At 46.2% G+C, this 27,188-nt stretch overlaps 1 protein-coding gene across 3 annotated transcripts; it reads right to left on the reverse strand.

Moving 5' to 3' along the window:
• Positions 1-5,027: 5,027 nt before the first annotated feature.
• LOC115187780 (src kinase-associated phosphoprotein 2-like) lies at positions 5,028-21,510 on the reverse strand. Of its 3 annotated transcripts, none has more exons than XM_029746809.1 (13): positions 21,353-21,510; positions 20,703-20,808; positions 20,522-20,547; positions 19,443-19,544; positions 17,363-17,443; positions 17,092-17,175; positions 16,199-16,323; positions 15,277-15,340; positions 15,009-15,116; positions 10,561-10,659; positions 9,380-9,492; positions 5,514-5,616; positions 5,028-5,422 (listed from the first exon to the last, which is right to left on the reverse strand). In XM_029746809.1, exons 1-12 carry the CDS (start codon positions 21,390-21,392, stop codon positions 5,524-5,526), a joined length of 1,041 nt encoding a protein of 346 aa, XP_029602669.1. In that variant the 5' UTR covers positions 21,393-21,510; the 3' UTR covers positions 5,028-5,422; positions 5,514-5,523. The 3 variants fall into 3 exon arrangements, with proteins under 3 accessions (XP_029602669.1, XP_029602670.1, XP_029602668.1); XM_029746810.1 differs by having other exon boundaries at positions 5,510-5,616; XM_029746808.1 differs by having other exon boundaries at positions 5,028-5,616.
• Between the last annotated feature and the right edge of the window lie 5,678 nt (positions 21,511-27,188).

Here is a 27,188-nt window from a genome sequence, read left to right on the forward strand (position 1 = left end):
GACAGAGGGCCAGTTAGAGAGAGAGGTATATAGAAGCTTTAATGGAACGCTGACAGAGGGCCAGTTAGAGAGAGAGGTATATAGAAGCTTTAATGGAACGCTGACAGAGGGCCAGTTAGAGAGAGAGGTATATAGAAGCTTTAATGGAACGCTGACAGAGGGCCAGTTAGAGAGAGAGGTATATAGAAGCTTTAATGGAACTCTGACAGAGGGCCAGTTAGAGAGAGAGGTATATAGAAGCTTTAATGGAACGCTGACAGAGGGCCAGTTGGAGAGAGAGGTATATAGAAGCTTTAATGGAACTCTGACAGAGGGCCAGTTAGAGAGAGAGGTATATAGAAGCTTTAATGGAACTCTGACAGAGGGCCAGTTAGAGAGAGAGGTATATAGAAGCTTTAATGGAACGCTGACAGAGGGCCAGTTAGAGAGAGAGGTATATAGAAGCTTTAATGGAACGCTGACAGAGGGCCAGTTAGAGAGAGAGGTATATAGAAGCTTTAATGGAACTCTGACAGAGGGCCAGTTAGAGAGAGAGGTATATAGAAGCTTTAATGGAACGCTGACAGAGGGCCATTTCCCTCAGTAAGCCTGCCCTGCCTGGGGATAGCAGCACATAAATAACACTGTTATTCCCCGACAGAAAGCCTCAATGACGCCGGGCGCTGATCTATGACTGAATAACCAGAGCAGAGGAAAAGAGGAAGGACCTGGCTGCTTGATGAAGACTACAGCACCTCTCCAACGTGGTGTAGAAGTCTACCCCCAACCACAAGTACATCAGGTAGAGAGAACATGAAAGGTCTTCCCAATAGGGGGATTCATTGTGGGACAGTGGCCAGGCTCTCTGGGTGGAACCAGTGTAGGGTTGTACAATTCTGGTAACGTTCTCCAAATTCACAGGTTTTCCAGAAATCCAAGTTGAGAAGATTCCCGCAATCAACACGGAATCAACAGGACATTTAGAATCCTTTACCCAGGATGTCTAGAAAACCTGGGGATTTGGGGAAAGTTACCCACATTTTTCAAACTGAAACCTGGCTTGGAGGCCAAGGAGGATCTTGTTTGTGATACACGGATTAATACCAGGATGCTTCCAAAATCCTCTCTGAAATGGTGTCTTGCCAAAGACAGATTAAGGAATTCTCCAAGCTTTGTTTTTCTTCTTTTGTCTTCTCTCTCTCTCCCCATCATTCCTCAGTGGATGAAACTGTATGTTCGGCTGGTAAAACTTACCTTTTATGGTTGCAAGTATTAATTAGTGATATTCTGGTGTCATTAGTGCATTTTAGTGCTCTGAAGATTAATATCAAGGTGGCATTTATCTATGAAACATTATATCTTGCTACATTGTGATAAAAGAGCCTGTATATTCTGGGCCTATGGCTGTCCAAAGCTGAGGTGTGCGTGAAGTCCACGTCCATTAACAAAATACTTTATTAGCGTCATTAAAGGGAGGCAATATTTAGCCTAACTTGCATTTGGCAGCCTAACCTCATATCCTAGTCTACTGCATCTTAGAGAGCTGGGGCCCTATGTGGCAAACCTCTCAGAGTAGGAGTGCTGATCTAGGATCAGGTCCACTCTGGCCATCTAATTGTGTTCATTGTGACCTAAAAGACAAAAAATGATCCTAAATCAGCTTTCATGTCCTAGGGGGAAAAGCCAGGGGTTCACAGATGAGGAGATAACCTGCAATACGTCTGGAAATTGTTGTTATTATGATATGCCTGAAATGTCATGACTCAATGTGTAGAACCAAGCAGAGAATATCACAGCTCCATCATACAACCCATGTAATGCTTCCTGAATGTGATGTTAGCTCAGTGCAACTGATCTGATGGCTCTGTTATGCCTGCAGAATGGTCCGGTTCAAATGTTCCCTCTGATTTCCAAATGGGACATATGAAAACACCAGCTCCACAGGGCACAGCAGAGCTCATAGTCCCTCATGGCTCCGTTCCAATGGCACCCTATTCACTATAGGGCTCGGGTCCACAGCTCCACAGGGCACAGCAGAGCTCATAGTCCCTCATGGCTCCGTTCCAATGGAACCCTATTCACTATAGGGCTCGGGTCCACAGCTCCACAGGGCACAGCAGAGCTCATAGTCCCTCATGGCTCCGTTCCAATGGAACCCTATTCACTATAGGGCTCGGGTCCACAGCTCCACAGGGCACAGCAGAGCTCATAGTCCCTCATGGCTCCGTTCCAATGGAACCCTATTCACTATAGGGCTCGGGTCCACAGCTCCACAGGGCACAGCAGAGCTCATAGTCCCTCATGGCTCCGTTCCAATGGAACCCTATTCACTATAGGGCTCGGGTCCACAGCTCCACAGGGCACAGCAGAGCTCATAGTCCCCTCATGGCTCCGTTCCAATGGAACCCTATTCACTATAGGGCTCGGGTCCACAGCTCCACAGGGCACAGCAGAGCTCATAGTCCCTCATGGCTCCGTTCCAATGGTAACCTATTCACTATAGGGCTCGGGTCCACAGCTCCACAGGGCACAGCAGAGCTCATAGTCCCCTCATGGCTCCGTTCCAATGGCAACCTATTCACTATAGGGCTCGGGTCCACAGCTCCACAGGGCACAGCAGAGCTCATAGTCCCTCATGGCTCCGTTCCAATGGTAACCTATTCACTATAGGGCTCGGGTCCACAGCTCCACAGGGCACAGCAGAGCTCATAGTCCCCTCATGGCTCCGTTCCAATGGCAACCTATTCACTATAGGGCTCGGGTCCACAGCTCCACAGGGCACAGCAGAGCTCATAGTCCCTCATGGCTCCGTTCCAATGGCAACCTATTCACTATAGGGCTCGGGTCCACAGCTCCACAGGGCACAGCAGAGCTCATAGTCCCCTCATGGCTCCGTTCCAAATGGAACCCTATTCACTATATAGTGCACTACGCATAGGGCTCGGGTCAAAAGTAGTGCACTACAATATATAGGGGAAATGGTGCCTTTTGGGACAAGGAGCCCTGGCTCTGCTCCAATATCCATACTAGCATACTACTTAGAAGGAAGTGAAGCGATGTACTGGACATGCGTTCTAAGTGGTGGCCTCAGAATGTGTGGAAATGGAACATTTAGCTGCATATCTCTCTTGTAACTCCCTGTCTGTTGCACAGCCATATAACCACTCCTCCCTCTTCTCCTTCCTCTCCATATTCACTGTAATATATTCGATAACTAATTATGGTAATTCATGACATCTCCAATTAGCTGTGGGCTTTATCGCCCCGCGGTGCCGTAAAGATCTGGATTTATGTTTGGCTTGAATGTCACCCAGAGGACAGGCAGTGGACTGCTGCTACATCACTCAGTTGAACAAAACACAGACATTTTACTGGTGAGGAGAGAGGGAGGGGGGAGAGAAACCGAGAAAGAGAGAAATAAAGAGATAAAGAATGAAATAGTGAGTGGGGAGAACAGAGGGAGCGAAGAGGTGGGCAGGGGGAGAAGGGTGAGAGCGAGATAGAGGGTAAGAAGAGAAAGAGAGAGAACGAGAGGGTGAGGACAGAGCGAGAGGGTAAGAAGAGAGAGATAGAGCTAGAGGGTAAGAAGAGAGAGATAGAGCTAGAGGGTAAGAAGAGAGAGAGAGAAATAGAGGGCAAGAGAGAGTGAGAGGAGAGAAAGCCACTGTAGACTATTGAGATGCAGACAGAATAATATGCCTTCCACAACACAGACTCAGGCCCAGAGGTCAGAGCCCAGATCCTGCCTGCCAAACAGCCCCTCAGAGGGCCATTACCCCCACTGCTGACGGTGGGTCGTCCTCACCATTTCAATCAGGCACACAGCAGGACTGCCCATCTGCCACACAGGGCTCCTCTGCAGGGCCCCAGTCTCTCAGGTATTATAAAACCAACACAGAACTTCCATGGTTGCTTTGTCTCTCTTCCTCCCATGTTGTTTCTCTCCTCCTAACTTTATACAGGTTCACTCAGATCTCTCATCTTTTTAATCAAGCCTTCTCACTTCAACAAGCACAGACCTTTCTACGTCCCAAATGGCAGCCTATTCCCCATATAGTGCACTGTTTTTGACCAGAGCCTTATGGGTAATGCACTATGTAGAGTAGGGGAATAGGGTGTTATTTGAGACAGACTTTTAATGAAGTCTATTCACTTCCACAGGCACAGACATTCCCCCGTATCAGCAGCAGCGTAGCGGGGCTGTTCCTTAATGATATGGTCCAGTAGCCTAAAGCAGGCCAACTTGGCTCATCAGGAAATTCATTATCCCACTTCTTACACATCTTGAGAAAATACAGACGATTTACCAGTGTGTGAAAAGGCTAAGAGTGGGTTTACACAGGCAGTCCAATTCAGATTGTTTTGCCCAATTATTCACAAAATATCTGATCCTGTTGGTAAAAAAATACAAATGATTGTCAAAAGATCAGAATTTGTCTGCCTGTATAAACGCAGCCTAAAGGAATCAGGGGAATCCTAGGACTGGTTTCTCAGAGTAAACCTAATCAAAGACTGAAACGCTATTCCATGGAACATGCTTTTAGTCCAGGGTTGTTCTTAGTTTGAGTCTGGGAAACCAGACAGTTTGTTTCTCTAAATCAATTAAATGAATGTAATGAGGTAGAATACTATTTATCTTACAGGCAAGCTCACTTTTATAACTATATACACACAAATAACAATACCACCCACATCAAATGCATGCCAGAGTGTAGTCCATAGAGATGATATTACAGTGAGTTGTAATTCATGGTAGTCTCTGTGAAGGAACACAGGTTCTGACATCATCAGTGGGGAAAAGCTGAACCAGTTGAGCTGTTAGAATTACTGCAGACAGGGACTCTGATGCCACCTGGTGGTTGGTTTTTCATACTGCACAGCAGAATACACAGGGTAGAAGAGGCACTGACCTTGGATCAGCTTGCTATCACCCAATCCTCAGCAGGTCATAAGGGGGTAAATGGGAAACTGACCTGAGAGAAGTGTCTAGTAGAGGCAATGTGATCCAACTGTGCATGGAATGGCATGCAAACAAACCAACAACCAGGAGCAGTATCAAGTATTTATGAAATATGCCTGACCACTAATATACACATGTATTTCTCAGCCAAAGACTCCATAAGCGATTCATTCTAGACAGATCACAATACAAAGACTCCATAAGCAATTCATTCTAGACAGTTCACAATATAAAGACTCCATAAGCGATTCATTCTAGACAGTTCACAATACAAAGACTCCATAAGTGATTCATTCTAGACAGTTCACAATATAAAGACTCTGTATCAAAAAGGAAAATGCAGCGATAATAAATGATAAACAAAAGCAGTTTATATTTTTCATTTTGCTACAGACAGTTGGCTTTGCTGCTGAGCTCAGCGTCCCCTTCAGATACGGTCTGTTTCCATGCATCTCACATGGAAGATGATTGGATTTAGATGCCCTGAAACAGAACACAAAAACACTACACAGTGTTGCTGGAATAGCCCAACAATTACTTCCCCCATGACTGAGTTGCATGATAAAATACCTACTCAGGCGGGTTTAAATGGCGTACAACTCCATGAGGTACTCTTTAGGAACGATGCCAACAGACCCCTTCATCTCCCCGATCCACCAACCATAGTTCTGGTACTCCTGGTAGAGGAGAGAACAGAGACAGAGTAAACAGAGAGAGAAAGACAACAGAGAGAATAAAGAGTAAACCGAGAGGAAAGAAAACAGAGAGAGAGAAAGCGAGAGAGAGAAAACAGAGCAAAGTAGAGAGAACAGAGTGAGTTGTATCAATGTTGTATCATTGAATACACTACATTTGTTGTAAAAAAAAAATGAAAACAGAGGAGATGCATCTTGAGCTAATACACGTTCTTAAGTCTCAGACACGGTTACACACCACACTGGAGAACCATCACCAGTCCACACAGATATGAGCCCAGTTAGGCAGCAGAGCAGCGTGTGGCTGATGCCCCATACAGCAGCAGCCTCTCTCCCACCCACTCGCTTCTTTTTCTCACTTCCTAGGAGCCTGACCTCACATGAAAGTCTTCCCTGGGGCTGACAGACACTGGGGCTGGGGGGCTGAGAGTTCAAAGACTCCCATGTAGGGCCCAGAGTTTCTCCTGGTCAGGGTGATACTCCTGGCCTGCTCACATAATACAGAGACTAGTGGATGTTGGTAACGTGTCCATGTTGAGGACTTCAGGTCAGGCATGATGAAGGGCAGTCTGATGATAGAGGTGTATATGCTGCCACGTTAGTGCTGGTCCACGGCAATACTAGCCAAATGTAGCACCCTGGGCCAGAGCTATACCAGTCGTATGTAACACCCGGGACCAGAGCTATACCAGCCATATGTAACACCCGGGACCAGAGTTATACCAGCCGTATGTAACACCCGGGACCAGAGCTATACCAGCCATATGTAAACACCCTGGACCAGAGCTATACCAGCCATATGTAACGCCCTGGACCAGAGCTATACCAGCCATATGTAACACCCTGGACCAGATCTATACCAGCCATATGTAACACCCGGTACCAGATCTATACCAGCCATATGTAACACCCGGGACCAGAGCTATACCAGCCATATGTACCACCCTGGACCAGAGCTATACCAGCCATATGTAACACCCCTGGACCAGAGCTATACCAGCCATATGTACCACCCTGGACCAGAGCTATACCAGCCATATGTAACACCCCTGGACCAGAGCTATACCAGCCATATGCAACACCCCTGGACCAGAGCTATACCAGACTTATGTAACACCCTGGACCAGAGCTATACCAGCCATATGTACCACCCTGGACCAGAGCTATACCAGTCATATGTAACACCATGGACCAGAGCTATACCAACCACGTGACACCCTGGGCCAGAGGTAAACCATCCATATGTAACGCCCTGGGCCAGAGCAATACCAGTCATATGTAACACCCTGGACCAGAGCTATACCAACCACGTGACACCCTGGGCCAGAGGTACACCATCCATATGGACCAGAGCTAAAGCCACATAGAGGGAAAACTGTGTCCGAAGACGATGCCATGCAGAGAGCTGAAGCCAATTACCACATCTAATTAACTAGACACATTAGTGTTTATGCCATTATGTGAATGTCACAATCGTCTTATTAATGTGTGACATGATGGAATTGACATTTGGTCCCAACCCCCTGGGGGTGATACAGGGTTCTGTGTGTGTTGTAGAGGTCAGCCACACCTCAGTGTGGTGTGGACCAGGACCAGGACCAGGACCAGCCCAGTGTTGTCTGCTGCTAGGTAAGTCATGGCTGCCTGAGTGAGTGTTGGGGGCTGGAAGCTGGGCCTCAGTCACTAATACACTGGAGGTATATGGGACTTATGAGGAAGGGAGGGAGCACAGACCCCACACTGTGACAACATATGAGCACACACACACACGTTTTGTGTGCAGCAGGTTACTTTAGGTTAGATAGCCTGACAACACCCTCTAACAGTCTGGGGGGTCTGGTAGCTGTATTAGGGGTGGGGGCCCACTGTTCGCTCAGGCTATTCCTGGTCTCTGGATAGTGGGAGGGTGTGTGTGTGTGTGCAGCCCTTCCTCCTGATGCAGCTGGTCTGTGTGAGCGTCCAGACAGGTTTTATGGTCATTCCCTCCCAGCAGACCACAACCCCCAACACCAAGGTTCCAGGTCAACTAAAGGCTCTTTCAGTCTGCACACTGACCCAATGAAAGGACAACTTGATTCCTGCTTCTCTTCAATACAGGGAAAGAAGCAGGATGTGGGCTGTTGTGTTTACATGTTTGTCTACTATGCACATTGGCATTGCACAGCATCTCTGATCATTCACCCTTTCAGGTAGAATTAAAAACGTTGGACATAGAATGATAACAGATTAATAAAAAATGTAAATCATTACACAGTAATAAACTGCACTGTTGGTAAAGAGGCGGTCAGTCATTTTCAGAAACTGAAGCTGACAGTTCTTATATCAACCACTAGATGGCAGGCTTGATCATGAATAACAGCACTCTTGTTGAGTCTCAGTAGAAAACCTGTATATTTCATCCAGCCCTTCAGACTGAACACACGAGGAGCTTCCCCATTGACCACTACATTGTATTCTCCACACAAGAGACTGATGTGAAACACTGCAGAGTTCAATTATTTTGGCCAGCGACGCTCCGCAAATACATCCGTCATTAAATCACTAAGAAAGTCAATGGGTGATGGAGGTATAGACGATGTACAGTGGGTTACGCAGCCTTCAATTACAACATATTGGAGATATTATTTAAATGGCTGATTACACATCAACAATGTAACAATGTTTAATCCATTCATGGATTCATATTTTAGGCCAGTCCACACAGTCGCTCTTTAATTCCCCACACCTGGTACACCAACACCCCTCCTACATCTCACCAGCTGACAAGCCTGGGAAACTGGGCTCGCACCACACGTCCTCGCCTGGTCTGAACGGAGTGGAGGACGTTTCCTGAGAACACACATCCCCATTAAGGCCATGCCTGGCTAGGTGAGAGGGACACCTAGCCAAGAACACTAAAAACCTTTCCATTGTGACACAACTAATCCCCATCACACAGAGGCCAGAGAGAGAGAGGCTGCATCCTTTAAGGCACCTTATTCCCTACATAGTACACTGCTTGTCACAAAGCCCTATGGGTCAGTAGTGTCCTATGGGTCCTGGTCAAAAGTAGTGCACTATGTAGGGAATAAGGTGCCATTTGGGACACAGGCAGAGAGAGGGCTCAGATCCAGGCCATCCTCAGCCTGCCTTTCACCAGTTCAGGCTTCGGGCCAGCCGCTGCCAGTAAGGATATGAAATGTCTACTCCTCAGAGGGCCCAGGAATATCTGACCACTTTAGGTGGTCTGTCTGGTGCAGCCATTCATAGAGCCCTTTAGAAATACCAGAGAATCTAGTAACACTTGGCATAAGAGGGCATACCAGCTGTCTTGTAAGGAGAAGATAACTAGGTAATATAAATGTTTTAACTCTCATGTTAATGCTTATCACCTGCTTAGGATTGTTAGATCACTATTTCCTATGTCAGGGAACAGATCAAGCCATTGTGGAAGATATTCATTATTAAATATGTGCATCATGTGAGTCTCCTCTGTATATAAAGGTGAAATAAAAAATATAGCTCTTCACAACAAGCAGGACCCGCGCCGGGCAGGACCCGCCCGCGCCGGGCAGGACCCGCGCCGAGCAGGACCCGCGCCGAGCAGGACCCGCGCCGAGCAGGACCCGCGTCGAGCAGGACCCACGTTGAGCAGCCTTAAGCCTGTGAAAAGGAGATAATCCTAAACCTCTAGGGACTGCTGATGATCCCTGTCTGGAGGTGAGAGTGAGGATGAGGAGGGTTGGTTCCTCCAGCCCAGACCTACCTTACTGAGGATGTAGATGGAGTCTCCCCGTTTGAAGGACAGCTCATCTGGTTGATCTCCTGTACAGTCCCATATCCCCTGATAGTAGTTCTGGTAGTCTGTGGCCTTATTCACTAGATAGACAGAGAGAGATTATAGGAGAGAGATGGCTCACTCAAAATGTTCCCCAGTCTCTACAGTACATGGGTGGTTATTGTGATGTCATGGTGTGTAACCTACTGAGGTGGTAGAGAGCCAACAAGAGGTCTTCCTCTGACAGAACAATAGACTAGTCATCTGTCCCTCCCTGTCGCCCTCTCCTCCTTTATGTTCTGTGCCCAGATATCTGACTGATTACTTTCCCCATGTTAGAGATGTACACAATCCCAGCACCAGATGAGGTGTTGCTGATGTGTGCTGATACAGGTTCAGGAGTAATGCTGGGAAAGGTACTGTGTTGTGTACTGGAGCCTCAGAGTGGAATGTGTTGCCTCTGCCCATAAAAACCAGGTCCTCTCTGGGCAACTTTAAAAATGACATTTGACAGCCCATTTGACTGTACCTTACGATACAACTGCAATGATAGATATTCTTCTTCTGTGTTTTATTATCTTCCTGTCATACGGTGTTCAACCTGTTGGATGTTGCCCATCTGATCCCAAGAAGACCACAATGGAAATAAGTCCCCGACCCTGTTTTCCTCCATGATTTTACTCATGTGCATGTATGGATTTTCAAGATTTATGTGGGCTTGTTTTATTTTTATGATCTAATGAATAAACTAAACTTGCTCTGTTTTCTCCTATGAAATGTATAGAGGATTGAGCCTCTGCAGCTTGTATACATGGTAACAACAGTCAGAGTGGAACATTTCTTGTGTGAGTGGTTAAATGTAGCTTTCAGTTTGTTTGTACTGACGTCATGCAAAGGCATGTGGTTTTCTGAAATGCAGAACTAGTAGGATCTAACTGAAATGTGTTTATTTCAAGAAAAGTGTGCAATGCCTCTGAGTTGCTTTTTCACAGGGACTTCCTCTCCATGTCATCATGACTTCCCTTTCACAGTGTATCTCAGAAGGCCTTCTCTCTAAACTGGCATCCTCTTCTTGATTCTACAGTGATCTGAACCACTCTGAAGTCTGTGTTTGGTGAGGTTAAAGGATGAGAGGCAGGGGGTGCAGGCAGGTCTCTCTCTCCACCTACCTGTAGCTGTAGTGGGTGGGGTGGGTTTGCTGTGTGGCGTGGGGGGTTCCACCTTGGGCTTTGGAGGTGTGGGCAAGGGAGGAGTGGACATGTCCTCCTCTGTTGGGAGAGATAAAAAGAGAGAGATAAATCCTAATGAATGACATCACATGAACATGGGGGACCTGATCCTAGATCAGCTCTTCTACTCTGAGACTATGTAAATGGCCCCAGGACAGAGAGAGGGTCAGATGTGGGTCTGAATAACATGAGGAATGTAAATGGCCCCAGGACAGAGAGAGGGTCAGATGTGGGTCTGAATAACGTGAGGAATGTAAATGGCCCCAGGACAGAGAGAGGGTCAGATGTGGGTCTGAATAACATGAGGAATGTAAATGACCCCAGGACAGAGAGGGGGTCAGATGTGGGTCTGAATAACGTGAGGAATGTAAATGGCCCCAGGACAGAGAGAGGGTCAGATGTGGGTCTGAATAACATGAGGAATGTAGATGACCCCAGGACAGAGAGAGGGTCAGATGTGGGTCTGAATAACATGAGGAATGTAAATGACCCCAGGACAGAGAGGGGGTCAGATGTGGGTCTGAATAACATGAGGAATGTAAATGGCCCCAGGACAGAGAGAGGGTCAGATGTGGGTCTGAATAACATGAGGAATGTAAATGACTCCAGGACAGAGAGAGGGTCAGATGTGAATCTGAATAACATGAGGAATGTAAATGACCCCAGGACAGAGAGAGGGTCAGATGTGGGTCTGAATAACATGAGGAATGTAAATGGCCTCAGGACAGAGAGAGGGTCAGATGTGGGTCGGAATAACATGAGGAATGTAAATGACTCCAGGACAGAGAGAGGGTCAGATGTGGGTCTGAATAACGTGAGGAATGTAAATGACCCCAGGACAGAGAGGGGGTCAGATGTGGGTCTGAATAACATGAGGAATGTAAATGGCCCCAGGACAGAGAGAGGGTCAGATGTGGGTCTGAATAACATGAGGAATGTAAATGGCCCCAGGACAGAGAGAGGGTCAGATGTGGGTCTGAATAACATGAGGAATGTAGATGACCCCAGGACAGAGAGAGGGTCAGATGTGGGTCTGAATAACATGAGGAATGTTAATGACACCAGGACAGAGAGAGGGTCAGATGTGGGTCTGAATAACATGAGGAATGTTAATGACACCAGGACAGAGAGAGGGTCAGATGTGGGTCTGAATAACATGAGGAATGTAAATGACTCCAGGACAGAGAGAGGGTCAGAAGTGGGTCTGAATAACATGAGGAATGCAAAGCCCCAGCTAGTCAGCCACACCTGTTGTTTAACACGCTTGTAACATACAAGTCACACAAGCTGCAAGAGCATGTCCCAAATGACACCCTATTCCCTTTATAGTGCACTACTTTTGACAGGGTGTGTGTGTGTACATACACACACACAAAGTTTTAAGCGAAAATTGAAAAAAAGGGGCTAATGCTTAAGAGGTTTTAATCAGCACAAGTTTTCAGCTGTGCTAACATAATTGCAAAAGGGTTTTCTAATGATCAATTAGCCTTTTAAAATGCTAAACTTGGATTAGCTAACACAACGTGCCATTGGAACACAGGAGTGATGGTTGCTGATAATGGGCCTCTGTACGCCTATGTAGACAATCCATAAAAATACAAATCAGGCGTTTCCAGCTACAATAGTCATGTACAACATTAACAATGTCTACACTGTATTTCTGATCAATTTGATGTTATTTAATGGACAAAAAATGTGCTTTTCTTTCGAAAACAAGGACATTTCTAAGTGACCCCAAACTTTTGAACGGTTGTGTGTGTATGCATGTATGCATGTAAGAATGTATGTATGTATGTATGTATGTATGTATGTATGTGTGTATGCATGCATGTATGTATGTGAGAGACAGAGAGACAGAGAGACAGAGAAATATTAGTAAACAGTAGTCAGTAGTTGCACCTCAATCAATTAACATAAACAAATAGCTGTAAACTGTTACTATGGTGTTGTGAGAGGGATTTAACCTGGCTGAGGACTGTTACTATGGTGTTGTGAGAGGGATTGACCCTGGCTGAGGACTGTTACTATGGTGTTGTGAGAGGGATTGACCCTGGCTGAGGACTGTTACTATGGTGTTGTGAGAGGGATTGACCCTGGCTGAGGACTGTTACTATGGTGTTGTGAGAGGGATTTAACCTGGCTGAGGACTGTTACTATGGTGTTGTGAGAGGGATTTACCCTGGCTGAGGACTGTTACTATGGTGTTGTGAGAGGGATTGACCCTGGCTGAGGACTGTTACTATGGTGTTGTGAGAGGGATTGACCCTGGCTGAGGACTGTTACTATGGTGTTGTGAGAGGGATTTAACCTGGCTGAGGACTGTTACTATGGTGTTGTGAGAGGGATTTACCCTGGCTGAGGACTGTTACTATGGTGTTGTGAGAGGGATTTACCCTGGCTGAGGACTGTTACTATGGTGTTGTGAGAGGGATTTAACCTGGCTGAGGACTGTTACTATGGTGTTGTGAGAGGGATTTACCCTGGCTGAGGACTGTTACTATGGTGTAGTGAGAGGGATTTAACCTGGCTGAGGACTGTTACTATGGTGTTGTGAGAGGGATTTACCCTGGCTGAGGACTGTTACTATGGTGTTGTGAGAGGGATTTAACCTGGCTGAGGACTGTTACTATGGTGTTGTGAGAGGGATTTACCCTGGCTGAGGACTGTTACTATGGTGTTGTGAGAGGGATTTAACCTGGCTGAGGACTGTTACTATGGTGTAGTGAGAGGGATTTACCCTGGCTGAGGACTGTTACTATGGTGTTGTGAGAGGGATTTAACCTGGCTGAGGACTGTTACTATGGTGTTGTGAGAGGGATTTACCCTGGCTGAGGACTGTTACTATGGTGTTGTGAGAGGGATTTACCCTGGCTGAGGACTGTTACTATGGTGTTGTGAGAGGGATTTAACCTGGCTGAGGACTGTTACTATGGTGTTGTGAGAGGGATTTACCCTGGCTGAGGACTGTTACTATGGTGTTGTGAGAGGGATTTACCCTGGCTGAGGACTGTTACAATGGTGTAGTGAGAGGGATTTACCCTGGCTGAGGACTGTTACTATGGTGTTGTGAGAGGGATTTAACCTGGCTGAGGACTGTTACTATGGTGTTGTGAGAGGGATTTACCCTGGCTGAGGACTGTTACTATGGTGTTGTGAGAGGGATTTAACCTGGCTGAGGACTGTTACTATGGTGTTGTGAGAGGGATTTACCCTGGCTGAGGACTGTTACTATGGTGTTGTGAGAGGGATTTAACCTGGCTGAGGACTGTTACTATGATGTAGTGAGAGGGATTTAACCTGGCTGAGGACTGTTACTATGGTGTTGTGAGAGGGATTTAACCTGGCTGAGGACTGTTACTATGGTGTTGTGAGAGGGATTTACCCTGGCTGAGGACTGTTACTATGGTGTAGTGAGAGGGATTTACCCTGGCTGTGGACTGTTACTATGGTGTTGTGAGAGGGATTTAGTCTGGCTGTGAACTGTTACTATGGTGTTGTGAGAGGGATTTAACCTGGCTGTGGACTGTTACTATGGTATTGTGAGAGGGATTTACCCTGGCTGAGGACTGTTACTATGGTGTTGTGAGAGGGATTTACCCTGGCTGAGGACTGTTACTATGGTTCTGTGAGAGGGATTTACCCTGGCTGAGGACTGTTACTATGCTATTGTGAGAGGGATTTACCCTGGCTGAGGACTGTTACTATGGTGTTGTGAGAGGGATTTAGTCTGGCTGAGGACTGTTACTATGGTATTGTGAGAGGGATTTACCCTGGCTGAGGACTGTTACTATGGTGTTGTGAGAGGGATTTAGTCTGGCTGAGGACTGTTACTATGGTATTGTGAGATGTATTTAACCTGGCTGAGGACTGTTACTATGGTATTGTGAGAGGGATTTAACCTGGCTGAGGACTGTTACTATGGTATTGTGAGAGGGATTTACCCTGGCTGAGGACTGTTACTATGGTGTTGTGAGAGGGATTTACCCTGGCTGAGGACTGTTACTATGGTGTTGTGAGAGGGATTTACCCTGGCTGAGGACAGAGGGAGCAGAGAGAGGAGAAATGTACAGTCAACATCACACCACCCTGCCTGGCTGAGTCCCAAATGGCCTGCTATTCCCTTTATGAGGCACTACTTTTTCATCAGGGTCCATTGGGCTCTGGTCAAGAGTAGTGCACTAGAAAGGGAAAAGGGTACTATTTGGTCCTCCTCACCTATCTATCCCCATAATAAAGATAGTAGTAATAATATTACAGAGCCAGAGCATAGAGGATGTGTGTCAAACAGGAAGCATCCAATCAAACAGTCCTCTAGTTGAACAGGATTCTTGGTTACATTCTCTGACAGAGTACACAGTGTGTCTGTCTGTGTGTGAGAAATGGCAGACCTGGGAGTTCTTCGTAGATGTCATCGTCAATAGGCTCCGCCTCGACAGCGCCAATGTCATCGTACATCTCTTGATCCTCCTCGTCCAACGGAATGACCCCTGACATGTCTGCAAACACACACAGCCACACACACACACACACACACACACAGCCACAGATTAAATAAGGGAATTAGTCTATACTGGTTACTATTAAAATATTCATAAAAGACTTGACATGAAAAGTACATGGGATAAAATATGAGGTCTAATGGTGAGTATTACAAACCTCTCAACACAAAATCTATCTGCTCCACCCATTCCTCTGCCTCTTTCTGAGATGACGCACAGAACTGAGAGAGCGAGAGAGCGAGAGAGCGAGAGAGAGAGAGAGAGAGCGAGCGAGAGAGAGGAAATCGACAGTCAGTAGTTGCACCTAAATGAATTAACATAAACAAATAGCACTGTATTTATGCATTAGCTAAACTTTCCTCAAGGAAGGAAAAAAACTAGCTAAGAAACCTGAATATGTATGTGAGAAATACTTTAACAAAACTCTAAATGTGTGTGTTTTGCATCATCATTATGATGTGGTCAGTGGCACTTTGCTTCTTGAAAGTTCAATCTTTTGAAAAATTGACTGCTGACATGCAAAACATTTTGGGACTGTATCAAGAGTGGACTAATAAAAAATAAAATAAATATAGTTTGAGTGGATTTTCCCTTTAAGGCGTAAATCATAGTTCACAGACACCAGATAGTCCGGCGTCCCATTGGGACATAGCTACGAGACTCTGAGACCACCATCTGTGGGGAACGCACAGTCCGAACACCTCCCCACAATCCCCAACCAACGAGACTCCTGTACGCCTCCTATGTTCATTTCAATGTGTTGACAGTTGGAGAAATTGCTTGAGCTGAGAATTCAAAAAGTATGAAAGCCAAAGGTCCAATATTCTAGAACACTGCTGTGTGGACGTGTACACGTTTTGGACTATGATAGAAGTTTAAAGGGATGGTATACCAGACAGATAAATCTTAGTCTTGGACTAAAAAGCTATTTCAATGAGATTCTATATATTCTCCAGGACTAGGGTGAATCTGTGTCCGGGAAACCGTCCTATAACGGTTGCAGAAATGTTACATGGACAGACTGCAATGATTAGCGTATGGTATGCCCCAAAGTGTCATCAAGAGACTAGCTCTCTCACCTGATATACTCGCTTGTCAGAGGAAGAAATTTCAAAGCAGCAATCCTTCTTGGAATCTTTTCGCAGGGTGTTATTCATCTTAACACTGTAGCCATCAATTGCAAACTCGCCCTTCTGCTGCTTGTCTGTCAGAGGAGAGAGAGAAACACAACTACTACAACACCTCATGAATACTAGAGTAACATCACTGTTTGGCTAGAAATTCTAGATATTCAATCAAATTAAAAACTATGAAAAGATCAAATATACATTCCCAAACACAAACTGCAGTTGTCTGGGAAGTCATGAATGTTCAATACCTTTCTCACTACCGTAGCAGTAGAATATCTGGTTGAATACCTTTCTCACTACTGTAGCAGTAGAATATCTGGTTGAATACCTTTCTCACTACCGTAGCAGTAGAATATCTGGTTGAATACCTTTCTCACTACCGTAGCAGTAGAATATCTGGTTGAATACCTTTCTCACTACCGTAGCAGTAGAATATCTGGTTGAATACCTTTCTCACTGCCGTAGTAGTAGAATATCTGGTTGAATACCTTTCTCACTACCGTAGCAGTAGAATATCTGGTTGAATACCTTTCTCACTGCCGTAGTAGTAGAACGTCTGGTTGAATACCTTTCTCACTGCCGTAGTATGTGTGGTTGAATACCTTTCTCACTGCCATAGTAGTAGAATGTCTGGTTGAATACCTTTCTCACTACCGTAGCAGTAGAACATCTGGTTGAATACCTTTCTCACTGCCGTAGCAGTAGAATATCTGGTTGAATACCTTTCTCACTGCCGTAGTAGTAGAATATCTGGTTGAATACCTTTCTCACTACCGTAGCAGTAGAACATCTGGTTGAATACCTTTCTCACTGCCGTAGTAGTAGAATGTCTGGTTGAATACCTTTCTCACTGCCGTAGTAGTAAAATGTCTGGTTGCTCAAAGCGCACCATCTCTTCTGCCACTCTGTGCCAAAGAAGCTGTGATCTGTGGAAGACAATGGGAACATCAACATAGTCGTACAATCCACAATCTGGAGGCTGATAACAGTGTTGTTTCCCCAAAAGTCCCAGAGTATGTATCGTGTATGTTACTAAAGACACCAATGACGTATATAAACAATACATGTGTATATATATATATTAATATATGCATGTCTATGGAAGAACCCCACCCTTCCTGCGTTTCTCCAGGTGTCCGGCCTTGAAGACAGACTGGAGGTCCTGAGCCGCCACGGCTAGAGACTGCTGAGCACCTATAGGCAGAGAGACAATGATGCAAGTTTATCAGCCTTCTAGCAACCTTCTGTACGTTCTCATCATTTACATCAATGACTATGGCTAACCTGATTGGACAACTGTTACTTTGGAAAAACAGGAAATAGTACAGTTTTGCTTTGTCTTTTCTTGCTCCCGAAAACCAAGAAGACCTACTACACAGTCCCAGATTCTAATGAACCTCACAGTGAAAATTCACCCTTACAATGTTCAAAAAGAGGGTAACACATCTTTGCTTATTTTGTTTGTCATCAACTGAGTCGATATAGAAGTTAAGCATCTCTTAGTCCAGAAGGGAACAATATTTTGCAGCCAACTAGTGCAACTTCAATGCAAATGTTCAACTCTCTGTGTCAAAGTTGCTCCGAGTGAAAGAGGGGCCATAAAACTGGCAGCTGTTTAAAGGCCAATAAAACCCAGACCCCTTACCCTTTCACAAGGTTTATCTTGATACTCTATTAACCAAAACCAAATACACAAACGCTGTGTAGGTTACTGTTATGGGAGAAAGACTACTGTATACATAGGCATGCATTTTCTTGGACTGTAGTAGAAATGTAAAGTGGTAACTCTAAACCTCTTGACTGCCACTCTGCGAGGTTCCAGGCTGTGAGTAATAAACTATGCTTTCTCTGTCATGAGGGGCCAACCCACAGCTGTGCCCTTCAAATGGCTTCCAAAGTCAGTTGCCAAGTTACAACTGGAATGTCAGCGGTCTCACAATCTCCTTCACTTCAGCTTCCTCTCTCGCTCACACACAGACTTGGTGAGAGAAAGAGATTAACACAAACACTACATGACCAAAAGTATGTGGACACGTGCTCGTCGAACATCTCATTCCAAAATCATGGACATTAATATGGAGTTGGTCCCCCTTTTGCTGCTATACCAGCCTCCACTCTTCTGGGAAGGCTTTCCATTAGATGTTGGAACATTGCTGCAAGGACTTGAGGTCGGGCACTGATGTTGAACAATTAGGCCTGGCTCGCAGTCGGTGTTCCAATTCATCCCCAAGGTGTTCGATGAGCTTGAGGTCAGGGCTCTGTGCAAGCCAGCCAAGTTCTTCTACACAGATCTCGACTAACCATTTCTGTATGGACCTCGCTTTGTGCAGGGGGGCATTGTCATGCTGAAACAGGAAAGGGTCTTCCCCAAACTGTTGCTACAAAGTTGGAAGCACAGAAATGTCTAGAATGTCTCAACCAGCTTCATGAGGTAGTCACCTGGAATGCATTTCAACAAGTGCTCAGTATGTGTGTGAACTCCATCATGTTTGTTGGGAAATCATTCCAGGTGAAGCTGGTTGAGAGAATGCCATGAGTGTGCAAAGCTGTAATCAAGGCAAAGGGTGGCTACTTTGAAGAATCTCAAATATATTTAGATTTCTTTAACACTTTTTTGGTTACTACATGATTCTATAGGGGTTATTTCATAGTTTAGATGTCTTCACTAATAGTAAAAATAAAGAAAAACCCTTGAATGAGTAGCTGTGTCCAAACGTTTGACTGGTACAGTATGTATGTAGATTGTATCAGAGTCTGGGTCCATTCCATTTCAATTAAATTCAGTCAATTCAGGACATAAACTGAAATTCTAGCTCATTCCAATGTTTTCTTACAGAGAACCATGAATTGGAATTTTAGTTATTTGAATCTAACTCTGGTCTACACCCTCGTGCTGACCCTGGTCTACACCCTCGTGCTGATCCTGGTCTACACCCTCGTGCTGACCCTGGTCTACACCCAAGTGTTGACCCTGGTCTACACCCACGTGCTGACTCTGGTCTACACCCTCGTGCTGACCCTGGTCTACACCCTCGTGCTGACCCTGGTCTACACCCTCGTGCTGACCCTGGTCTACACCCTCGTGCTGACCCTGGTCTACACCCTCGTGCTGACCCTGGTCTACACCCAAGTGTTGACCCTGGTCTACACCCTCGTGCTGACCCTGGTCTACACCCAAGTGTTTGTGACATACCTTCGCAGGTCTCATCCTCCTTATCTGTGCGTTCTGAATGCAGTGACCCTCCATCATTGTTGCTGTCCTCCACTTCATCCTCTTCTGAGTCCTCTGTATCTCCTGGTTCATAACGGTAGTTGATGTATTACAGTAAGACCCATGTATGTCCCAAATGGACACCTATTCTCTACAAAACACTCAAACTGGACAGTTTTATCATTCAAGTTCATTCATTCATTCAGGTCTTCATTCAAAGACTCAATCATCGACACTCTTACTGACAGTTGTGGCTGCTTTGTGTGATGTATTATTGTCTCTACCTTTTTGCCCTTTGTGCTTTTATCTGTGCCCAATAATGTTTGTACCATATTTTGTGCTACTACCATGTTGTGATGCTACCATGCTGTGTTGTCATGTGTTGCTGCCTTGCTATGTTGTAGTCTTAGGTCTATCCTTACGTAGTGTTGTGTTGTCTCTCTTGTCGTGATGCGTGTTTTGTACTATATTTATATGTTATTTATTTTTAATCCCAGCCCCGTCCCCGCAGGAGGCCTTTTGGTAGGCCGTCATTGTAAATAACAATTTGTTCTCAACTGACTTGCCTAGTTAAATAATGGTTACATAAATACAATTAAAAAATAGAGCACTACATTTGACCAGGGCACATAGGGGGGTGGTATAATTTGTGCAACGTTCCAACAGGATTCTGTTCCAAAAACTTTGTAAATAACAAAGTTGCCAACAAACAACGCATATAAAGTTGTATAGAGGCAGAATAAGATACCTGGTAGGGAGTGGGCTATTTCATTAAGTTTTTCACTCACCACATTTATTCCTGAAAAATGTCTGTGCTCACTCTGGTAGCCTATAGACAAACATTAAGAATAAGCTATGTGGTGAGTTGATGCCTATTCGGCAGCTAGTTAGATAGGTGAATTGATCATGTTACTTTGTATGAGTTGTTTGTTGACAACCTTGTACTTTACAACGTTTTTGGAACGGATTCCTGTTGGAACGTTCCACAAACTATACCCACCCGGAACAGGGTGCCTTTGTTTTTAACACATTAACATCAAGCACACCGAGTAAAAACCTACGTTTCTCGTTGAACTCTTGAGGGTATCTGTAAGACCCAAGAAGGAAGAAGGAAACGATAGATCACCATAACACAACTGAAAAACAGCTATAGACAGAGTTATATTATTGAACTAAACGAGCTGTTGCAAAACCACAAAGTATTCATAATATATGAAAGGTTCTGCTGGAGTCTATACATACCCAGATTTGACCTCTTTGATCCGCTTTATGAAGGCTTCCCTTTTCTCCTTTGCCTTCTTACTCAAATTCTCTCCTTTCAGACCATCGAAGAGGAAATCTTCAAGATCTTAAATGGGGAAGAAATGTGTAGGCATCAAAGTTTGAGGTCATGTGATCAAAATAATCAACCAGAATGATGCAGCCCATTCCCAAATATTTAATAGAGTACTCAACTATACTCTAAATATTAAAAATAATTCCCCGTTTTTAGGATACATTTCTAACTTTTACACATGAAAAAAAACGGTCCGTTTTTATCCAACCTTTACACATGAAAATAGTCCTTTTTTGTTTTGGTATAATTGCTTTGGAGCGATAACCAAACACTTCGGATGCAAACGTGTGTACAATGGGTTGCTTGCCTACTCATTTCAATACTGCCAACTAATACAGGAATCATATTAGTTACAACTCAAGGGTGCACCTGTTTGTTTGTGCCAATCGGCTCTACGGTGGGAAGACCTCTACCATCCATATTGCAGTGAAACAGACACTTACTTCCTCTTTTTCAAAACACTTATAAAATGTTTTTGGAAAACTTTACGTTTGACAACGATAGGATAGAAATCCATTACACTAACAAGTCGATTAATAATATATATTATAAATACCTGAAATAAGCGTCGTTAACTCCTCCGGAATTGACCGCATAGCGTTACAAAGTAAAAAATCCAGCAAGGGTAGACTGAGAAACTCAGTTAATACGGAAGCTCTGTTGGGCTGAGAGATACGGAAGTTACAGTATAAATTCACTGATCAAATACAATGACCACTGGCTACAGTGCAGGGACACTATTCAAATATAGACCACGGGCCGTGTGCTTCCTTTCTTGATCCACCTGCACCGCCATCGCGTTTAACCTGCCCCCCAATAGTACTTCATAGAATGCGTTTTTCACACTGAACAAAAATATAAACGCAGAGGGCCACATCCGAGGTGAGGATTTACACATTTACTCCGGTGTACACCTGTGTCAAGGCTGGGGTCCGCCCCTATATATAGACCCCATGGCCGCGACACAGACGTTCTCTTTAATTTTCTCGACGGACGTCCATATGGTTTGAGGTACAAACTTTCTGAAGTTCGCTTGGTAAGTGTAATATCTTGCGTGGAAGTAGACTCACTGGCTGTTTGCAACCTGGAGGGGCTCTCTTGAGTGCTCCACTAGCTGTGCGCGGTTGATCTATATCTTCCGCCTGTTGTTTGTCGTGCTTGTGTTTAGTTAGAGTTACACTATGATTCTGTGTGCATCCATTAATATATTGGTGGCTCTTGCTGCCACAGTCTCTATTTACCTTACACATATTGCTGACTGGCTTGTTCTGTGTGTGTTGTGAATTGCTTTAATTAACCTACAGGGTTTTTTTCTTCTTTCCTTTGCAGAATGTAAGAGTATGGTGGTGGGCTTCCACTACTTTGAGACATTAACTTTGGAGTTCCTTAATGGCGTTACTCCATATGGTGCTGTTTTGTTTTCTGCTTGGATATTAAACCAGCTAGGTAATATTACAGTTGGCATAAAAAACAAAACAACCCATAAATCAAATCCATTACCTGGTTGCAGTTTTTTTGTCTGCCTGTTTTCCCCACATAGGTCTTCCCCGTTTTCTGCAGAGGTACTGGGTAGTTTATCCCTCCCCTGGTTCCTATTCCTCCAAGCGGGTCAGGACATAGCTCTCCCAGGGCGTCGGACCCCTGCTCCATGGCCTTGTTGGCTTGGCTGAGCTTATGGCTTCCCTTTGTGATGGTGGCATCCCCCTTGGAGATCTGCATACCTCGTGTATGCACTGCCGGGTTCGAGCCACACGGAGAGGGCAGTGGCGCGCCCTACTGGATGCCTGTTTTGTGTGGTGTTCTCAGAACACCTGTGCCTGTTGTGATTGGAGGCCATGCGCGAGTGGGTCGGCCAGGCTCGGGCTCAGGCTGGGGACGAGCTCCCTTCCTCAGGAGTGGTGCACCAGCGAGCCGTTAGTCCCTCTACTAGGCCCAGTACCCCTCCCAGGAAGTGTGGCTGGAGCCAGGCAGAGCCCATCTGCTGCCAGTCCTGGACGGGGGCAGAGTCAGACCGCTGCGACCACCTTGAACGGAAGGCGCATGCCCTGCGTCAGGAGGTTGATAGCTTCGATGGCAACGACAGCTGTTCCCTGTTGGCCAGTGATAGGCTGTTCCTGGGGGACAATGCTGGCACTGTTCACCACCGAGGCTGACCGGCCATCAGAAGCCGGCAGTGGGGTTTCATTGCCGCCAGCGACTCGAGAGGCTATGAGGGGCCTACTCACTCAGGTAGCCACTGCACTGGACATCAAACTGGTGGACAGTGATTACTCCATCTGTCCCCATCGCTGCTGAGTTCTGCGAGGCCTTGCAGGAGAGCTGGGCATCTGCCATGGTCCTCCCGGACCGGGAGATTATACGGCGGAACCCGCGACTGAAGCCGGAACCCCCCCAGAGTCTTTGATGAGGACTCGAAAGCCACATATGGGTCCCTCTGCCCTCTTGGCCGCGTTGGTAATGCTGCTGCAGGCCTACCTGCAGGAGGGCACAGAGGAGCTCCTCCGGGAAGTGATGGAGGTGTCTCGCCTGCTTTCCCTGCTCCAGAGGGATGTGGCCCGCTCCAACGGACGCAGGTGGTTACATCCCAGCTCCATCTCTGGCTGGCCCAATCCCGTCTGCCAGCTGCTCTCCCCATCACCCCAGGGCTGACTTTTGGCCCAGGGGTTAATGACATTCTGTAGCAGACCGATGAGATTCGTAGGGACCGGGACATTGGAGGCTCCGGGTTCAAGGCAGACGGACCGTCGCCACCCACCTGAACTGATCAACGGTGGGGTCCCTCTCCTGCCCCATCGCCTCGTGCTGAGGGACGACAGTGGGCAAGGGCACAGTGTGCGGTGGAGCAACAACCTGTCAACCGTCACCGCCATAGGGACGTGCCTGGGGGACCCAGGTGCTCGGGGCGCCAGAGGAGAGGCAGGCCCCGGCCGCCTCTCCCGGTCTCAAAGGGCAAGGTGGGAGGAGTATGTGGAGTCCCCATGGGTGTTGTCTACAATGCTTCAGGGGTACCGGCTCCAATACCAGTTGCCGGCCCCCGTCCTTCAGGGGCCTTCGTGTCACCACGGTGGGACACCTTGGCAACTTCCCCTGAGACCGGACCTGCTGTCTCAGGCTGGGGGTACTCTGGCATCCGAGGCCGCACCTCCTTCGCACCAATGTCCATGTTGGGACTACAGGATAATGAACACCATGCAGAGCACAAGGGCACCGGCTACAACCGCGGCATACCAGTTGCGCTGGTGGTTGTTCTGCTCTTGGTGCACTGGTATTGAGGTTGTGCCCGAGTCATGCGGGGTGCAGTATGGCCTCCAATACCTGCAGTCTCGCTTGGATGAGTGCTTGGCAGCCTCTACACTGAGAGGGTATTTGGCTGCTATATCTGCCTGCCATGTGGGGTGGATGGACAGGCCAGTGGGGCACCATCCCTTGGTCTCCAGGTTTATGAAGGGGGTTCGTTGCCTGTGTCCAGCTAGGACCTGCTCAATGGCGAGCTGGGATCTGGATGTGGTCTTGGCAGCATTGGCAAAGCCGCCTTTCGAACCATTGGAATCTGCCTTCCTGAAACACCTCTCTATGAAGGTGGCTTTCTTGGTAGCGATTACTTCCATGAAGAGGGTGCGTGAGCTCCATGCTCTTTCAATAAGTTATGAGTGCTACCGGATGGACCGCCTCAACCCTTCATTCCTCCTGAAGGTTCTGTCAGACAGGCATGGGAACATCCCTTTTATCCTGACTGCTTATGACCCCCCAGCAGTGACGGGGGAGTCTGCGCCTCCCTCTGGCATGCTGTGCCCTGTGAATGTACTGGCTGCCTATGTGGAGCGGACACCGTCAGTGAGAACAACAAACCAGCTCTTTGTCTGCTATGGTGAGAGCGTCCTGGGGGCTGGGCTATCAAAGCAGAGGCTCTCTCACTGGATCGTGGACACGATTTACGACAGCATTCCTCTTGCACCTTTGCTAGGTACTATCGGGTAAATGTGGCACCTCCCTCTGTGGATGGTTCAGCGGTCCTGGGCATCGCCTCTCCTTCCGGGGACTGTGCCGGGCCCCCCCCCCCCCCATTTCCACATTGACGGCCCCTGCATCTCGGTCCCATGCTGGGACTTCGCCGCTGGCTGGCCAGGTCCCTCTAGTACCGACTAAATCTGGTACGGGTATACCAATATATTGGAGTGATCCAATATAGTGAAACATAATGAAGGTTATGTATGTAACCACGGTTATGTGAGCTATATGGATCACTCCAATCCTCTACGGTGCTAGAGGCACCTCCAAAAATGATGTCGAGAAGGTGTGTTGGGCTGTGGGGTGTGTATATATAGGGGGGAGCCGTGACACAGATGTACACGGGCATAAGTCTGTAAATCCTCACCTCGGTTGTATCCCTCCGCCGCGGAGTGAGACCAATATATTGGAGTGATCCATATAGCTCACATAACCATGGTTACACACGTAACCTTCATTCCCATGTTTCATGAGCTGAAATGAAAGATCCCTGAAATGTTCCATATGCACAAAAAGCTTATTTCTCTAAAATGTTGTGCACAAATTTGTTTACATTCCTGTTAATTACCATTTCTCCTTTGCCAAGATAATCCATCCACCTGACATGTGTGGCATTTTAAGAAGCTGATTTAAACAGCATGATCATTACACATGTGCACCTTGTGCTCGGGACAATAAAAGGCCACTCTAAAATGTACAGTTTTGTTACACAACACAATGCTACAGATGTCTCAGGTTGAGGAAGCGTGCAATTGGAATGCTGACTGCAGGAATGTTCACTAGAGCAGTTGCCAGAGAATGTAATGTTAATTTCTCTATCATAAACCGCCTCCAATGTCGTTTGACAGGATTTGGCAGTACGTCCAACCAGCCTCACAACCGCAGACCACGTGTAACCACGCCAACCCAGGACCTCCACATCCGGCTTCTTCACCTGCGGGATCGTCTGAGACCAGCTCCCTGGACAGCTGATGAAACTGTGGGTTTGCACAACCGGAGAATTTCTGCACAAACTGTCAGAAAATGTTTCAGCATGATAATGCACGGCCCCATTTCGCAAGGATCTATACACAATTCCTGGAATCTGTAAATGTCCCAGTTCTTCTATGGCCTGCATACTCACCAGACATGTCACCCATTGAAAATGTTTTTGATGCTCTGGATCAACGTGTACGACAGCGGGTTCTAGATCCCGCCAATATCCAGCAACTTCGCACAGCCATTGAAGAGGAGTGGGACAACATTCCACAGGCCAATCAACAGCCTGATCAACTATATATGAAGGAGATGTGTCGTCAGGCAAATGCTGGTCACACCAGATACTGACTGGTTTTCTGATCCTCACCCATACTTATTATTTAAGGTATCTGTGACCAACAGATGCATATCTGTATTCCCAGTCATGTGAAATCCATAGATTATGGCCTATTTGAATTTATTTCAATTGACTAATTTCATTAAATGAACTGTAACTCAGTAACATCTTTGAACCTGTTCCATGTTGCATTTTATATTTTTGTTCAGTGTAGTTTAGTTGCCTCCCTCTGGTTTATTTAAGTGACCCTGTCACTCCACGGTTTTAAGAAACAATTATGTGAATTATGGTAGGCAACCTATAATTAACGTACAGATTATTTCTCTGTTCATATCTTAAATGTAATGTGGTATTTGTAGTTAACACAGATGCCAAATGTCAGTTTTATTGAATCAGACTTGATCTCTTCCAATCAGGAGCCTAGGCCCTAGAGCTGCTCTGAGTGTGTTGCTGAACAACAGATCGTACCACACATCAATGAGTCCCACATATTACAGCTTCATAGATAAGATCTCCCTCCCAAATGGCACCCTATTCCTTATATAGTGCACTACTTTTTACTGGGGCCCTATGGGTCCTTTGACTGGGGCCCAAAGTAGTGCACTATATAGGGAATAGGGTGCCATTTGGGACTAAGCCCATGTAGGTGTGATAAGAATTCCTTGGATGGATGCCTGGTTGGTACCAATGTAAACTGTTATTATGCAAGCACGGAGCCCTCTCTAAGAGAACAACTTGTAGTCCTGTTGTGTGTTTAGGGAAGAGTTCTGGGCATCATCAGTCAGTGTCAGTCTGTTGGGGAAGTTTGGGGCCAGGGCAGGGTTGGGTGTCATTCAACTACCAGACACTGCACTCAAACGTGGTTACTAAACCCACATGTTTTATGAGGGATCTCAGACTCAACTGGGTGTTAATTTCTCTGTACTGTCCAAGTCTGTGTATAGCAAAATGTACTGTCCAATCAATTCTGTGTACAGTACTGTCTGTCATCCATTGTGAGTCAATCTGGAGTTTGTTACATCTCTGTGTGTGTGTGTGTGTGTTACGTCTCAACTTGCCCTATGTGGGA

The sequence above is a fragment of the Salmo trutta genome, unplaced genomic scaffold (assembly GCF_901001165.1).
Source record: "Salmo trutta unplaced genomic scaffold, fSalTru1.1, whole genome shotgun sequence".
Taxonomy (NCBI): domain Eukaryota; kingdom Metazoa; phylum Chordata; class Actinopteri; order Salmoniformes; family Salmonidae; genus Salmo; species Salmo trutta.

Excerpts from the sequence above, each read along its gene's own strand:
- LOC115187780 (XM_029746809.1), bottom strand. The coding sequence starts at position 21,392 with ATGCGGTCAATTCCGGAGGAGTTAACGACGCTTATTTCAG. Across the intron at positions 9,493-10,560 it reads CCCACCCACTACAGCTACAG|TGAATAAGGCCACAGACTAC; the intron begins GTAGGTGGAGAG and ends CTGTCTATCTAG. Across the intron at positions 5,617-9,379 it reads CCATCTACATCCTCAGTAAG|GAGTACCAGAACTATGGTTG; the intron begins GTAGGTCTGGGC and ends CTCCTCTACCAG.